We start from the raw sequence: 17,943 nt of genomic DNA on the forward strand, positions 1-17,943 counted from the left end.
ATTACCACTGTAGTTTTCCCTTGCTTTCAGCCATTCGCACAGCACAGCACAGCACAGCAAGGCCATTTTGGTTAATGTTACAATGCCAGATTAGTCAATCATCCAGACTGTTACCCCTGCAACTACTGAAAAGGTTGCTGCCATCTTCAGGAACCACACATTTGTCTGGCCTCTCAACAGATTCTGCTCCATTGTGGTTGCACCTACGGTACAGCTATCTGTATCGCTGAGGCACGCAAGCCTCCCCACCAATGGCAAGGTCCATGGTTCATGGGAGGAGGATGCTTTTGGCTTAATTTTGCCAGTACCAAAACATGTGACTATTCCTCCATGTCCTGTGTCCAATGTAAGTGTTCCCGTAAAACATAAGAAAATGGAAGATATCAAGAAGGTTGTGAAAGACACTCTATACAAATATGTGTAGTAGTATGAAGATACATAGTCTGTACATGTAGAAGAGGACTTGTGTTTTAGACTAAAATGTTACAATATGTACTGCAGACCCAAAATAAATGACGTTTTACCACTCCAGTGCCAATGTGTTCTTTAAAAATAAACCTTTAAATATATGGTGCAATAAGAAATTAGATTTTGGAAGTTGTTGCAAAAAGGTTCTTAATTGTAACAATTAAGACTCGTAAATTTCTTCTTATTGAATGTACTAACTAATTTGGTTGTACAATGTATCCTGTAATTTTTAATATTGATTTAATGTAACAAAACAGTTTTACTGGGAGTAACAGTGAGTGTATAGCAATTGGTGTTTTTCTTTGAACTAGACTGTACAGATGTAGTGCCTTTTAAGAAGTGGTGATTCAAAGGGTTTTCATATTTGCAATTATTCTTTACGCACCTTTGTTTGGAGTGGAAGTCATAAACAAGAAACCAATATAACAAAATCGTTTTCTGTCGAGATATCAAGTGAATATATTTGCATTGAATACAAAGTTGAGAAAAATAGCTGCCATGAGTGAAGACTGACTTACATCTTTAAGCAGCGAACAGCGTAAATCTATGCCAAATGAGCACATTTAAGTCTACAAAGCTGTGCCCACAAAAATACACAATTTCAAATTCATGTACATTATGACAATTTCCTCCAGCATCCACAAGACAGGTTACAGTGCACTTGCCCAAATACAATGTGAGGTACAATATTTTAATGCACTTCATAAAAAATCTTCCAAAAATTTTTTAGTTCAGTGACTACATCTGTAAAAAACATCAGCTTAAAGAATGGCATATGTCGTTTTCACTGTTAAAATATCACAAGTACTTCAGATATTTCTGATAAAGTTAAGTACACAAACTCAGCACTTCATATAAGGAATGTTTTTCACATAACTGGAAACAGTGTTACAGCTTTTACTACAGTTCATTTGCTACATATACTGTGATTCTATTTACTGTAGAAATTTGTGCTTCACTGAGTGAAAAGCCACTGGATACTTTCACAAACCATTATTAATAAGTGACACCAGTGTTACTAAACATACCATGTTGTAAGTATCATACCATGGAAGTATTCCTAAATGCATGATGTACAAAACTGAACATGTAAAACATACAAATTACTTTGGCATCATTACTAAATCTTTCACATCTATGAAAGATAATAAAATTTCTCATTGAAAGGCCTTTCTGTTTACAGTGAAAATTATGACTTTGTTAGCTAATTCTATTTTTTAGAAGAAAAAATCTTTGTCATCAATCAACGACAAACTAAATGAAAGGAAAAGAGGGGATAATTTAATATGGAATGATGAATTCAGCCCAACTGAGACAAGATAGTTTGTATCCATATATATCCAGCTTTCAAAATAACTAAGCCACTTTTCTAGTTTCCTGTCCACTTCATCCTTATTTGAATGTGAATATTGTTGATAATTTAAGTTCAGCATTTAAATGTTAAGTATTTATGATAGATTGATTGACCACAATTGTCACCATATGAGCAACCTCTTAATCTAATACCACTGCTATTCAGTAATAATAAAATAATAATAATAATAAAGAGCACCTTAATGACCAGAACAGTCTCTTCTGTACGATTATACAATGGAATTCTCCACATAGTGAAAAATGTAGCTTTAACTTCTGAGCTAAAAGCTAGTGTGATTATTGCTTTAAAAGCTTTTAAACATTAATTCTGAAAGACTGAAATTTTTTTGTGCATTAATTGCATGGGTAAGTAATGTCTCAGAGAGAGAGAGAGAGAGAGAGAGAGAGAGAGAGAGAGAGAGAGAACTATTTCATTTAAAGAAACTGCACGTACATTTATAACTAAAAACCAAAAGCAAAGTAATTATACCAATAATATACCAGTAATTAAGTACTCTTGCCCAAGTACATTTAATGACTGCTTTTCCCATATAACATTACTTCCAAGAGAGGCAGCTCAACTACTTACAAGAACTGTTTACATTTCTCATTGATGCTACTATTGGTTAAGTTCACTGATGAGTATTTTATATTCCTCATAGTAAGGAAGTCAGCATAGTATCAGCTGTTCTCCTTTTGTTTCAGTATTTCTCATTTTACACAGTTTGCACATTGAGTAGGAAGAGAAAACAAAAATATAAAAGACTAATACTCAAATAATTTAAATAAAACATTGCTCTCAAATAGAGACAGGTGCAGTACCATTACCCGGATATCAGGTTTATTTTGTGACTCAATGCAGCCAAGAGTTATTGAGCAGCCAAGAGTTATTGACCTACAAGGGGTAGATGAAACTGATGACAGTAATTGTAAGTTGAGAATAACCACTGCCTTACCAAAAAAAAAAAAAAATGAAAATTACATGTCCTTGAAGTTTTATATATTTTACTCATATACTGAACAAAAAATTAAATGGATTTTCTCAATCAATAACATATGATGCAGTGCAAGTAATCCGTTACCCCAACACACTTACAAAGTTCACATTTGCCTCTGACTCATTCTTCTCCCCACACTTTCCGAGAACATCTCACAAATTTACCTTCTCAAGTTCCTTTATGGGAGGTGGGGAGGGGACTGGGGAAAATCTCTGGTGGTGAAACTACATTTTTGTAGTATTTCTCAAACTGATGCCAACAAGATAGTGGACCTTAAAGTAATTTATGATGATGATTTCTATCAAATTTAACTTCTAGCTTTAATTTTTGTGAACAGTTTCACAAGTAAGCTTTACAATATAAATCTCCGAGCCATCGTGACTGCTCAAAAACCTTACTCATTCAGAAAGAAGTTTGTATCTTGTCCTAGTTAAAAGCCAAATTATCTTTCTGTGTTACTGTAAACTAACATTCAGATGATTTAGTTTGTACCATTTATAGTTTTTCCTCCAGGTTTTTTGTCCATTCAGCAAAACAATGTTAATGTATTATAAAAATTCTGGAAACTTGCATTTCACATGGCACAAACATCAACAAAATGATTTTTATGCATTAATGGCACGAAATTCCTGTGCAAGAATACTTGAAATTTAGGTATATGTAATTATAAACCATTACCATGAGGAAGGGAGTCTTAACTGTGTATAAAATCTATTTTTAAAATCATGTTCATTTATGAGAACTTAATAATAATTATTTATCATAGCACCCCTCAACGTACAGTTTCTATGGCACTACTGGTAACTTGCTTATTTAATTGTACTTTATGGATGAAAAATTGTTGGGAGTTGCTGCATGTGCACTACTGCTTTACTGGTGACTATTGTTAAAAAGCAATTGAGCAACTGAAATTTATTCAAAATAACTTTGCTTGATTTGTCATTATTGTACAAGATAAAATCATTGCATCAGCCTTCAACACAATTTGTTTCGTTTATGTCACAATTCACCACTGCATACAGAAAATTAAATTGTAATCACAATCACAATGAACAATTGCTCTGGCAGTGTTTCTTTCCTTTCGTTGCCTCCAATAAAGCACCAAAAAACAGTCCTTCAAAACAATACATTTGTCCAATCTCTTAATGAACAATAATAAGATATTGTACAAGAAGGTATTAGTAGTTTAATGACATAATAAATAACATAAATAATTAGAAAGATGGAAAGGCTGCACTGACTAACACTATCTAGCTAAATAAATAACAAAATACTGAAATTATGCCACTGCAGCCTTTGACACTGTTCACAACTCTAAAAAGTACCCTGTGAGTAAATATATAAAAACAAATATCAAAAAAAATAATTGTGATTGCACCATGACCCATCACTCACATGGAATTCTTTTATAAAAAATGCCACATACTGTTGCAAAAATGAGGATTTAACTTATACAAAGATCACAGACTTTTTTTAACGGCTGCTATTTCAGGCAGCCATAAAAACAGGAAGGCCGTCTAAAATACTTCTTTTAATCACTGTCTCCAACAACAAAATAAATAAAAACAATTAAAATACAACAGTAGCACTACCATTATCAAAGTTATCATTTCAAGAAATACTTTTCCTAACCCACGTCAAACTCAACTAACAACGTCAAGGCAATACTTTACATGACTAGCTTGTCACATACATGGAACGGATACGTAAAAATCATATACCACAATGTATCACAGTGCTCTAGAGACTTTAGTAGTGGATGCCCTTTTAGCAGCAGGTTGTTTTGAAAGAGAGGCACGACGAGTCTCACAAGATGTACCTCCAGGTGCATGTGGATACGAACGCAGCAAACCCAATGGGTGACGAGTTGTTGGGGCTGGTCCACAACGTCCTAGGTACGTGTGTACACATTTAAACACACGCGAATGAGCTGACAGGACTTCCTCCAGATCAGACTCACTGAAACACAAACAAAAATGTCAATTAAGTACTGACAACATTTACCTTTCCTATATGGTATTAACACACCAGATGACTACGCAAAGTTTGAAGAATGACTTCATTCTGGTCTATTATTGCGCTTTCTTAGAAATGCTTGGCAGTAACGGTATCCAGTTTGATACCCTCCCTAATTCAGTAATCTAAAAAGAACTATTTGCTGTCAGCTACCAGTGTGCTGTGCTTATTTTCTGTACTCAATTAGAATGTCTTATGTATTTCCATACACCACTCTTTTAATATGTATGTCCATACACCACTCTTAATACAGTTCATGTCCAACTTTCTGTAATGAAGAGTTGGCTGCATGACACATACACCAAGTGTCAATAAAAATAAATACACAACTGAACTTACTGCCAAAAGTTTCAATAGAGTATTAACAATATTAGAAGAGGTAGTGCCATTGTGCTTTGAATGATGTTCAATAGCCATCTGCCACCAAATCTAAATAAGAATACTTTTCATTTCATGGTTGGTTTGAGTACAAATCAATTGAAGAGAAAACTTGCCGAGCCCAACAGTATGATCAGCATACTCTTGGGAAGAGAGTGGCATCCCTCAACATATGAGGTCTGTTAGGGAAGTGTACGGCCTTCAGCTGGGAAAAATAACTAGCTTACCTGGAGTGCTGGATACCTAATCACCCTCTAAGTTGTATCCTTGGGATTCCACACACTTCTTCCAGCAGTGCCACTATTGTTGGAAGCACACTGAAAAAACCTCTTTCGGGATGGAGTTTAGCTCAGCTCTCATTACTGGCACAATGTCTTCTCTTATCTGAAATCACATTCATTTCAATGGCCTCTTGAGTTTGAGGAACAGCCAAAAGTTACCATATCAGGAGAGTAAGGAGCCTGCTGAAGCAAAGGACCCTGGTTTTCACCAATGCTAAGAATGTGCTGGAGCACTGTCGTGATTGAAATGCCAATTTTCTGTAGACCACAAGTCCAGTCTCTTGTGCCACACAGCATCACGCAGGCGATGGAGGACATCCCTGTAGGACTCTTTAGTGATTGACTGACCCTGTGGTGTTTAGTGACTGGTTGGTTGGTTTGTGGGAGTGAAGGTTCAAATGGTTCAAATGGCTATGAGCACTATGGGACTTAACATATGAGGTCATGAGTCCCCTAGAACTTAGAACTACGTAAACCTAACTAACCTAAAGACATCACACACATCCATGCCCGAGGCAGGATTCGAACCTGCGACTATAGCGGTCGCGCAGTTCCGGACTGTAGCGCCTAGAACCACTCGGCCACTCCAAGGGACCAGACTACTAGGGCCATCAGTCCCGTTTTTCACGAACTTTAAACTCCCACAAACAATAAAAACAAACAATGGAGATGACAAGAGATGACACAGGACAAAAAAAGACACAGACAAAGACCAGAGAAAAGGAATTAAAATCACACAGAGTGTGGCAGTGGTTGGCCGACCATAGAAACAAAAAAGGATAAGCCAACCACCAAGAAACACACTAAAACCTCAGTAAAAAAGTGTATGCTAAAGGCCAGACTCGACACAAAAAAAAAGAACAAACACTTAGATCAAGCGATAAAAACCCCCTGCACGAATAAAACTCAAAACTAAATCTGCCATCGCATCGTCATCTGATAAAAGTGCAGGAAGCGTATCAGCCAGCGCTAACGTCTGCCTGAGTGGAGTTAAAAGCAGGCAGTCCAACAAGATGTGGACCACCGTCAAAGCTGACCCGCAGTGACATACAGGTGGGTCCTCGCGGCACAATAAATAGCCATGTACTATCCTGGTGTGGCCAATGCGCAGCCAGCAGAGGACAACAGAGTCCTCTGCGAGAGACCCACAAGGAGGAGCACCACTCACCAGTAGCCTCCTTGATGGCCCGAAGTTAGTTTGGTGAAGGAAGGGTGTGTGTCTTTCTTCACCCCAAGTGCGAAGTACCTTCTGCCACAAAACTGACCTGAGGTCACTGTTCGAAAGGTCAATCTCCAATGCTAGTGCACCGACAGCCTGTTTGGCCAGCGTGTCAACATGTTCATTTCCTGGGATGCCGACGTGACCTGGTGTCCACACAAAGACCACAGAGGGGCCACAATGTGTAAGAGTATGGAGGGACGCCTGGATAGCCATCACCCGACGAGAGTGAGGTAAACCAATGGTTGATAGCTCATAAACTGCTCAGGGAGTCACTATAGATAACGAAGGACTCGCCTGAGCAGGAACGGATATACTCTAGGGCATGAGAGATGGCAACCAGCTTGGCAGTGAAACCACTGCAGTTGGTCAGTAATGATTGTTGTTCATAATGATCCCCTAGAGTAAGAGCATAACCGACACGACCAGCAACCATCGAACTGTCAGTATAGGCAACGTCAGAGCTTTGAAATGCGGCAAGGATTGAAAGAAAGCAGTGGTGGAGGGCCTCAGGAGGGACTGAGTCCTTTGGGCCCCGTGCCAAATCGAGCCAAAGGCATGGGCGGAGCACACACCATGGGGGTATACACAGAGGGACCCGGAAAAGAGATGGAAGAGGGAAAACCTCAAGCCCAGAGAGAAGAGCTCTGACGCGAACCGCGACTGTACATCCTGACTGGGGCCGCCGTCCTGGAATATGGACAACCAACTGAGGGAACAGGAGATGATAACTGGGATGCTCGGGCAAGCTACAAATGTGTGTATTATAAGCGGCCAGTAATCGTTGGTGCCGGAACTGCAATGGAGGGAGCCTGCTTCCACAAGTATGCTGTTGACAAGGCTTGTCGGGAAAGCTGTGAAGGATGGGGTCCAGCAACTGCAATGTAGAAGGGGATGCTGAACCATAAGCCAGGCTTCCATAATCTAGATGGGACTGAATTAATGCCTTGTACAAGGGTAGACCAATTGGCACCCCAGCTGGTGTGACTCAAGCAACGAAGAGCGTCAAGATGCAGACAGCACATCTGTTTAAGCTACTGAATATGAGGGAGCCAAATCAACGGGATATCAAAAACCAATTCCAAAACCCGATGCATCTCCACCACAGCAAGAGGTCCGCTGTCAAGATAAATCCATGGCTCAGGGTGAACAGCTTGTCGCCGGCAGAAATGCATAACGCAGGTCTTGGCAGACGAAAACTGGAAGCCATGCGCTACAACCCAAGTCTGTGCCTTGCGGATAGCGCCCTGCAGCTGCTGTTCTGCAGCTGCAATGCCAGTGGAGCTGAAGTATAGGCAGAAGTTGTCAGCATACAAGGAAGCTGAGACAGACATTCCCACCATCGCAGCAAGCCCATTAATTGCAATTAAAAAGAGGCAGACACTTAAGACAGATCCTTGCGGTACCCCATTCTCCTGAACTCGGGAGGAACTATGGGAGGCCGCAACCTGCACGTGGAAGGATGAAGCGACAGAAAATTTTTGTATGAAAATCGGGAGCGGACCCTGAAGACCCCAACCATGAAGCATAGAGAGGATGTGATGTCACCATGTCGTATAGTACGCCTTCTGCATGTCAAAAAAGACAGTGACCAGATGCTGACGATGGGCAAAGGCCGTACAGATGGCAGACTCCAGGCACACCAGATTATTGGCGGCAGAGCGGCACTTACAGAACCCACCCTGAGACTCAAGTAGCCAACTCAACCTTGGGCTCACCATGTGTTCAAGCAACTTGAAAAGAACATTGGTGAGGTTAATGGGGTGGTAGCTGTCCACCTCCAGTGGGTTCTTAGCAGGTTTCAACACGGGGATTACAATGCTTTCCTGCCATTGCGACGGGAACTCACCCTCAACCCAGATACAGTTGAAAAGAACAAAGGGGTGTCACTGGCAGTCCACCGAGAGGTGTTTGAGCATCTGACACTGGATGCGATCTGGCCTGGGAGCTGTATTGGGGCAAGAGGCTAGGGCACTTTGGAATTCCCACTCACTGAACAGAGAATTGTACGATTCAGGATGGTGTGTGTGAAATGAAATGCTCCAACATTCCAACCGCTCTTCCAGGGAGTGAAAGGCTAGTGGGTAATTCGCAGAAGCGGAACTGTGAGCAAAATACTCCGCTAAGCGGTTTTCAATTGTGTCGGAGTCAGTACAGACTGCTCCATTCAGTGAAAGCGCAGGTACACTGACGGTGCAATAGGCATAATTGCCTAATCTTGGCCCAAGCCTGCAATGGAGAGGTACAGAGGCCAATGGTGGAGACATACCTTTCCCAGCACTCCTGCTTACATTGGCGAATGAGGTGGCAGGCTCGCTCACGGAGTCGTTTAAAGGTGATGAGGTGTGGCAATGAGGGATGCTGCTTGTGATGCTGGAGTGCCCGCCTGCGATCTTTAATCACCTCAGCGATCTCAGGCGACCACCTAGGCAGAGTCCTCCGCCCAAGGGGACCCAGAAGAACAGAGAATGGCAGATTCTGCGGCAGTAACAATGCCGGTGGTGACCGAGTGAACCACCGCATCAATGGCGTCATTGGAAAGAGGCTCAATAGTGGCAATGGAGGTGAACAAGTCCCAGTCAGTCTTATTCATATGCAGGGGCACCCAGAAGAGTGACACATGGCAGTGACAGAAAGATCGGAAAGTGGTCACTACCGCACAAGTCGTCATGCACACTCCATTGGACAGATAGCGATAGGCTAGGGCTGCAGATCGAAAGGTCGATGGCCGAGTACATGCCATGTGCCGCACTGAAATTTGTGAAGGCACCAGTATTGAAAAGAGAAAGGTCAATCTGTGCCAATACTTGGGCAATGATGCTGCCTCGGCCTGTTGTCACTGATCCGCCCCACAGAGGGCTATGGGCATTGAAGTCGCCCAGTAACAGAAAAGGTGGCGGCAATTGGGCTATCAGCACAGCCAGGACATGCTGCGGGACATCACCATCCGGTGGATGATGGGGACTGCAGACAGTGACAGCCTGAGGCGTACACACCCAAACAGCGAAAGCCTCTAAAGGTGTTTGTAGATGGACAGACTCATTGTAAAGAGAGTGAAGGACGCAGATGCAGACACCACCGGATACCCTCTCATAAGCTGCCCGGTTCTTATAATAGCCCCGGAGGGCGGGGGTTCGCAACGCCAGAAACCAAGTTTCCTGAAGAGCAATGCAGAGGAAAGGGTGAACACTGAGAAGTTGTCGGAGCTCAGCAAGATTGTGGAAAAAACCACTGCAGTACCACTGGAGGATGACATTGTCCACGGCCAAAAATGGAATGAAGGGATTGAGGAGGCAGATTACACCACTGGGTCACCTGCTGCCACCGCTGCCAATGGGAGCAACATCCATCATGTCTGATGGACCGGCGAGATCTAGGTCCTCAGTGGACGCCAGAATCTCCACCACATTATTAGACACAGAGCTTGTAGGTAGCGGTGGAGTGGGTGCCACCGCAATTTCCTTGGTCTTAGAGGTCTTCGATTTCGATTTCTCACGCTGTTCCTTTGGTTGCCCTTGCTGGGAGGGCTTCTTTGATTCAGTCTCCAGGACAGAAGAAGATCGCGAAGCCCTACGACCAGCTACCTGGAACTTCTTCAGCCCCTGGCGGGTGTCTGGGTTGCCACTCCTAGCAAGAGAAGCTGAAGAAGACTTACACTTCTCCGGCTTAGAAGTGGGGACTGGTGTCCCTGATGGTGGGGGGTATTGCTCCTGAGGTAGGTGGTGCAGGAGCAACAGGGAGGAAAGTGCCCCCTACCATTAAGGGGGCAGGTGTGGTCCTTCGGCTCACAGAGCGGACTGTATGTGGTGCAACGGATGGAGCCGTATCAGGAGTGACAGTGGCAGCATTAAGATGATGTCATGCGCATGGGCTGAAGCTGTTCAAATTTCCGTTTAGCCTCAGTGTAGTTCAGTCGGTCCAGGGTCTTTTATTCTATTATTTTCCATTCCTTCTGTAGAATCTTACAGTCCGGCAAGCAAGGGGGATGGTGCTCTCCGCTGTTGTCACAGATGGGAGGTGTGGCACATGGAGTATCGGGATGGGATGGACAACCACAATTGCGACATATGTGGCTGGAAGCACAGCGGGAAGACATATGGCCGAACTTCCAACACTTGGAGCACCACATCGGGAGAGGGATGTATGGCTTGACATCACAGCGATAGACCATCACCTTCATCTTCTCGGGTAATGTGTCACCATCGAAGGCTAAGATGAAGGCACTGGTGGCAGCCTGATTATCCCTCAGACCTCGGTGGACACGCCAGACAAAATGGACACCTCGTCGCTCTAAGTTGGCGCGCAGCTCGTTATCGGACTGTAAAAGAAGTCCCCTCTGGAAGATAATGCACTGGACCACATTTAAGCTCTTATGGGGCATGATAGTAACAGAAACATCCCCCAGTTTCTTACAAGCGAGTAATGCCAGTGACTGGGCAGAGGATGATGTTTTTACCAAGACTGACCCGGACCGCATTTTTGACTCCATCCACCTTCCCGAACTTGTCCTCTAAATGCTCTACAAAGAACTGAGCCTTCATGGACACAAAGGATTCCCCATCAGCTCTCTTACAGACTAGATACCAGGGCGAATACGTCTCGCTGTCATTCATAGCCTTTCATTCCTCCCATGGTGTGGCCAGGGAGGGGAACGATTTGGGGTCATACATGTTTGCATTAAAGTGAGCCCTCGAACGCTTAGAGACTGCTGGTGGCTGGCCACCAGCAAGAGAAGATGTGCCACACTTCATTGCGTGTCATCTCCGACCAAGGGCCCTTCCCATGGGCGCCACCCAGCCACAGCAAGGGCCACCTGGCAGGATGGCAGTTAATGGCGCAGGCATCAGTAGAGCGATCCCTGTGTTATAAGGGGCTACAGTCAACAGGGTACATGGCGGCCCCACCACAATGGACTGACTACTGTGCTGGATATTAGGTGGCAAGTGGTCCATGGTCGTCGTCAGCGCAGAGAGTGACACTGCAGAGTGCATGGCAGAAATCACACCCAGGAATGTATCCTCGCCCAAGAGATGGAGAGCGAGCGGCACTGCAATGCAACGACGAATAAGCTGGCTAAAGGTCTCAATGCATGATGGACACAATGTACCAAGTAAGGCACCCTACCCCAATTGGCTCGCTGTTCGGAATAATTTTGAAATATGTTGGTCAACCCCAAGAGGGGACCATCACATAAGGGTCGAAACGTTTGAGACTCCTTTTAGTCGCCTCTTACGACAGGCAGGAATACCGCGGGCCTATTCTTACCCCCGAACCCACAGGGGGGGTTTAGTGATTGACCCTGTGGTGCATACTTATGATGTACCACACTGTGGGAGTCAAAGAAAGCAGTCAGCATCACTTTGATGTTGCTGTGCACTTGGCACGCCTTCTTTGGTCTTTGTAATGGGGAACGCTACCACTATCACAACTGGGATTCAATTTGGCTTCCGGGTCATATCTGTGCACCCACAACTCGTCATCAGTGATTATGGTGTTCACAAAGATGGGGTCACTGCCTGTGGAGTGCAGCATGTCCTGTGAGACATCAACATGAATTTTGCCAACACACTCTTCATGGCCAAATCTTCGGTTACAATCAATGTGCCAGAAAAGTGCTGATGCCCACTTCTTCCAAAATTTCTCTGATAGTCACACGAAGGTCCCGCATCACCACAGCGTTCACTTTGGCAGTGACCTGGTCATTTTGGCACATTGATGGCCAACTGGAGCTTGGCTTGGTCTCCACCAATGTGCAGCCATCTTTGAACCAATTGTACCAATCCTTAATTTGTGATATGCTCATAGCACTGTCACTGAAAGCCCTCTGAATCTTCCAAATGGTTTTCAGCTGGCTGTTGCCCAGTTTCTGGCAAAATCTGATCCAGTAGGACGACTACAGTTGTCCTACCATTTCCCTTACAGTGATAAACCATAGTGGGCACTAAATGCTACACCTTAGCCAACTGCTGCTTGCCAGCAACTGATGCTATCAACAGGTGGGGAAAAAAATTCATGCGTGCGCACGAAGGTTCAAGGTCAGCTCATGCAAGTGCGCTACATTCAAATCCATCAGACACTTGAGGGGGGTGGAGAGAGGGGAGGTACTAACAGACCTCATGTATTAGGCAGGAGTCACCATGCTGGAAGATTTCCAGGCAATGCAAACATCACCCACACAAGGAAAGAAACAGATGGAGCTGTATCCTCTGATATTTTGGAGATCCAACTTTATATTCACCATCTTTACTAGTGATGAAACTTACCTGTATCAATTTGGTTGAGATAAAGTAGTATCTGCAGCTTTCAAGTTTCTTGTTCAACAGAAGTTTGGTTTCCTCATTTGGAAAAATACTGTTTAAAATTTATTATTGGCACCAAATATAAATTAAATAAAAAAACAAGCAACACTTTTTTGCAGTAACTATTAAATTACTCAGTCTCATGGCTGTGCAAAAAAAAAGTAATAATAATAATAATAAATAATAATAATAATAGAAGTTTTGTTAATGCTTTTAAAGAAAAAAAATTCACAAATCTTGTTAATGCTTTTAAAGTTGGATATGCAAATAATGAAAGGGCAGTCACATGAAAGTAAGTAAACTGTTTATTACTTCAATAGTAATCACCTTAAATGTACATTTATCCCAATGTGAGACAAGACGGAAAAATGTTTGCAGTTCCCTGCAAAACCACAATTGTACCTGGGCGTGCACTTCTGAATCTGAAGCAAATCAAAGGTCATGAGTATCTTTCTCCTGGGCATCAAAAATAAGGGAATCACATGGATACGTATCAGAGCTGTATGGATGATGTGTAAGGGCTTCCCAACAAAACTTCTGCAGTACAGTTGAAACAACAGGCACCTGGCCATCAATTTGCTTTGGATGAAGAGGTGCATGCAAGGATACAACCATGCTTCCATAAGCAACTGTTTAACTTTTTCCATGAAGATAGTGACCATCTTGTCTCACTGTACAGGGTGTTCAGTGAAGGAGTTCTTGATTTCAAAATTAAGTACCTCGAAAACTAGACTGTTAGACAAGTGTAAAAGAAGGTGCGTTTACTGCAAAACTGTAAGAATTTTATACATAAACATTATAAAAGTTTTGAAACAGTCCCAAAAGTTGCTAATAGATGGCATTGTATCCTGTGCAGCTCTTACAGTATCAGCATGCATAATTAAACTTCTCCTTTGCGAGCAGTCTTCGCAATCACATGACAATCTTTTTGAAATGTCCCATCTCTTTTAATATGGGGTTATGCAAACAATGAAATTTGCCATCACATCCTGTAATGTCCCAACAGAAATGGATTCAGATACCACACAGATCACCAATTCAAGTTTGTTCAGCATCATCTGATGGTTCTGGTAGACACTGTCTTTCAATACTCCCCATGAAAAGAAGTCACAAGGAATCAGATTGGGTGAAGATGGTGGCAAATCCGTCCCTGTGCCAGTAAATTGCAATAATCAAACCCAATGACTATTCCTGAAGCACTCATCGATGAAGTGAAACCCCCTTTTGGTGCAATGTTATCTGGCCCAATCTTGCATGAACTACTCTGTCACAAATCACAAAAATTTGGGAATATATGCCACCACCCAGAAACACTTTCATGAAACTGATACAAAGTGAAGTACCTTAATGCAGTGATCATCATGTACAGTTACTCAGGTGAATAAGCTGTACAAAACAGTGAAATGGATAGTCAAGAAGGGAATGTTCTCTCACCTTTTGCTACAACTGCCAATGAGAAACTATTTGCTAAGCACACAGCAGGCAAAAGCTGTTGCCACAATATCATTTTTATTGTTAGTGTTGTCCAGGTAATAATCCCCCTCCCCATGAACCATGCATCTCGAATGTAAGGAGGGACCTACAGCTATGATGTTTTCTAAGAAAATGGGAGTTCCACTATATGTCTTAACGATGTTGGCATCAGCCTAGGTAAAATATTCTAGCTCTACAGATGAAGAGATTGATATAAAGTATGGAGAAAAAAAACCACTATCCAGTTAGTTATGGGGGATGAAAATTTAAATGTGATGGAGGATTGGAATTCAATAGTAGGAAATGAACTACAAGGAAAAATTGTAGCAGATCATGGAGTAAAGATTAAATGGAATGTCACTTGGTAGAATTCTGCACCAACCACGATTTGATTGTCTGTTTCATTACCAACACTGTTTAAAATTCATGACAGAAGGTTGTGTATGTTGAAGAGACATGGAGCTTCTAGAAGGTTTCAGACTGATTATATACTGGAAGGAAAGATTGCCATACCAGATTTTGAATTGAAAAACATTTTCAAGGACAGATGTGGATGACCCACCATTTGCTGGTTATGAATAACAGATTAAAACTGAAGAATCTGAAAAAAAGACAGAAAATTTAGATCAGAACCAGATAAGTTGAAAGCACCAGAGATTGTTCAGAGTTTCAAAGGAAGCATTAAGCATTGTGCAACTGAAACAGGGGAAGGAATACAACAGAAGATGAATGGGTAGCTCACTGATGAAATAGGGATGGCAGCAGAGGATCAAATAGGTAAAAAAACAAGGCCTAGTATAAATCCTTTGATATCACAGGAGATACTGAATTTGGATGGATAAATGGTCTACTCACCTAGCGACAGCAGGTATTTGAACCTGCAAGTTTTTGGAGCCAATGGCTCCTGCTCCTGGCAGAATGGTGTAAGAAGGAAGAGGGGCAGGGGAAAGGATTCGTGAGGTTTAGGAAATAGGGAGAGTTTGGAAAAGTCACCCAAAACCACGGGTCAGGGGACACTTATTGGCCGGGTTGAGAAGGTGTGTTCTCCTGCCACCACTTAGTGATCAAAAATTTATTGTCTTTGTTGAGATACTGAATTTAATTGATGAAAGGAGAAAATATAAAAATGCGGCAACTGAAGCATGTAAAAGAGAATACAGAAGTAAAAAAAATGAAATTGACAGGAAGTGCAAAATGGCAATGAAGGAATTACTAGATGAGAAATGCAAGACCGTAGAAGCACACATGAGTAGAGGAAAAATTAAAGATAGCTCCTGGGGAATGAGAAGTACCTCTATAATATTAAGAGCTCGGATAGCAGGTCTGTACTGAACAAAGAAGAGGAGGCCTAAAGGTGGACGGAATACGCAAAGGATCTACGGAAGGAAACACTGGAGACAATTCTAGAGAAAAAGACGTACTAGATGGTGAGATGAGGATTCATACTCTGAGAGTCAGACCAACAAAGTACTCTCAGATGTCAAGAAGAATGTAATAAGTCATAGTTCTAAGAAGACAGGAATTCATAGGTGAGAATATTACCAAACCATCAAGTTAGTGACACGAATTATTTAGAGAAGAATGGACAGCTGGTAGAAGCTGACCACAGGGAATATCACTTTGGGTTCCAGAGAAATGTAGGAACATTTGAGGTGCTATTGACTATGACTTACCCTGGAATTTGCTTGAGGAAAGGTGAACCTATGTTTATAGCTTTTATTGATTTATCGAAAGCTGTTTGACATTGTTGACTGGAATACACAGTACAAAAATCTGAAGATAGAAGAGGTAAAATAATATAGGGAGAAATGTTATTTACAGCTCACACAGAGCACAGACTGTAGTTCTAAAAGTCAGACATGAAAGAAGTAGTAGTAGTAGTAGTAGTAGTAGTAGTAGTAGAAGAAGACAAGCTGTTGCTGGGAAGGAAGTGAAACAGGGCGGTAGCCTTTGCCCAGTGTTATTCAATTTGAACACCGAGCAAGCAATAACTGCAAAGACAAAGTCAGAAAGTAATTTAAGTTTAGGGAGAAAAAATAAGAACTTTGAGACATATTTGAAAGTATCTACACGATTTGTAGACTTCTGTAGATGTGAAAGATGGATAATAAGAAAAAAGAATATAAGGTTTCGAAACGTGGTGTTACAGAAGAATGCTGAAGATTATTGGGCAGATCCTCCTAATGAAGAGATACCGTACTGAATTTGGGAGAAAAGAAATTTGCGCTGTATCTGGACTAAAACAAGAGATTGCTTGACAGGACATACACAGTTTTCTGGAAATTGCGCATTTGGGAGAGGGAGAGGGTGTGTGTGTGTGTGTGTGTGTGTGTGTGTGTGTGTGGGGGGGGGGGGGGGGCATGTGTGTGTGCATGGAGAGATTCTTAATGAAAATGAAAACAAAAACAAAAACAGCAACAACAACATTACAACTTTCCTGCTCTGCTGTGACTGATCCAGCCAAAGGTGAATTTCATTTACTAAAGTGATGTTTGTTTATAAAAAAATCATTTTACCAGTGTTTCAACATGTTCCACATGTTCTTGAGTTAATATAACTCCGTTCCAAATGAAGGAGGTGGAAGTAATGAATTTTTACATAGAATGTTACTGAAAAGATAAATTTCAACGACACTGTAGTTTGCAAAAGCTTTACTTTGAACACATTCTCTAGTGTTTAAAAGCATTAAAAATCGAAACCTGTGGTGAAGTTAGTGAAGTTCATCGTCTGACAAACAAGGTTACAGAAAGAAAAACTGTGCTTTTTTAATAATATCCCGAAGAAAATATATAATTCTGCAACTGTGAAGAGTATGCAACATCTCACAGGTGGCAGAAGTCTCGAGCAACAATTTTCTGTGTACCTTCCACAAATAAGGCTTCCAAAAGTACTTAATACTATCATTTCTTCGAAAGGCTACTCTGTCGGTGACCTTTTTTTCTAAAATGTACTACAGTGAATAGAGAGACCAAAAATGAAGAATTATAGATTTCCTCTTCTGTTTCTTTCTCGTTTTCTTGACCCTGCCTCTTAATGCCCGGAACACTATCATTTACGCACAACAGCTACTGCCTGTGCTGGGGTGATTTCTTATCTTATGTGTGCAGAGCAGAAGAGTGTTTGTGCTCTGCATCCACGTTAAAACACATGCAGAGCTAATGCATGCTTAATTGTTCATCTAATAAAACCTGAAATTGATTCACAAATTCATACGTGTGCAACAATAATGTATTGGCTACATTGTAGGGGTACTTCAAAAAGTTGACGCAAGTGTATGGGGCCCAAGATTCTAAAATTACCATGGTTTATATAATTTATTTGGTGACTGAGAACATGATGACCTAAGAATTTAATTTGACAGGATGCATGCAAAACTAATTACATCTCAAACATTTGGTAACTAGCAACTAAATCTCTTTTTGAAAGTAGATTATGTGGTGAAATTGTTTTCATTTAAC

At 41.8% G+C, this 17,943-nt stretch overlaps 1 protein-coding gene across 2 annotated transcripts in view; it reads right to left on the reverse strand.

Annotated features, from left to right (window-relative positions):
- Positions 1-914: 914 nt before the first annotated feature.
- The window catches only part of LOC126198852 (tubulin polyglutamylase TTLL5), a 215,010-nt gene continuing 197,981 nt past the window's right edge, over positions 915-17,943 (reverse strand). For both annotated transcript variants that reach the window (XM_049935443.1, XM_049935451.1), the window contains one exon: positions 915-4,778. In XM_049935443.1, the coding sequence (XP_049791400.1) occupies positions 4,550-4,778 (229 nt within the window). In that variant the 3' untranslated portion in view covers positions 915-4,549. The remainder of the gene's footprint in view (positions 4,779-17,943) is intronic.

This window comes from Schistocerca nitens, chromosome 1, assembly GCF_023898315.1.
Source record: "Schistocerca nitens isolate TAMUIC-IGC-003100 chromosome 1, iqSchNite1.1, whole genome shotgun sequence".
NCBI lineage: Eukaryota > Metazoa > Arthropoda > Insecta > Orthoptera > Acrididae > Schistocerca > Schistocerca nitens.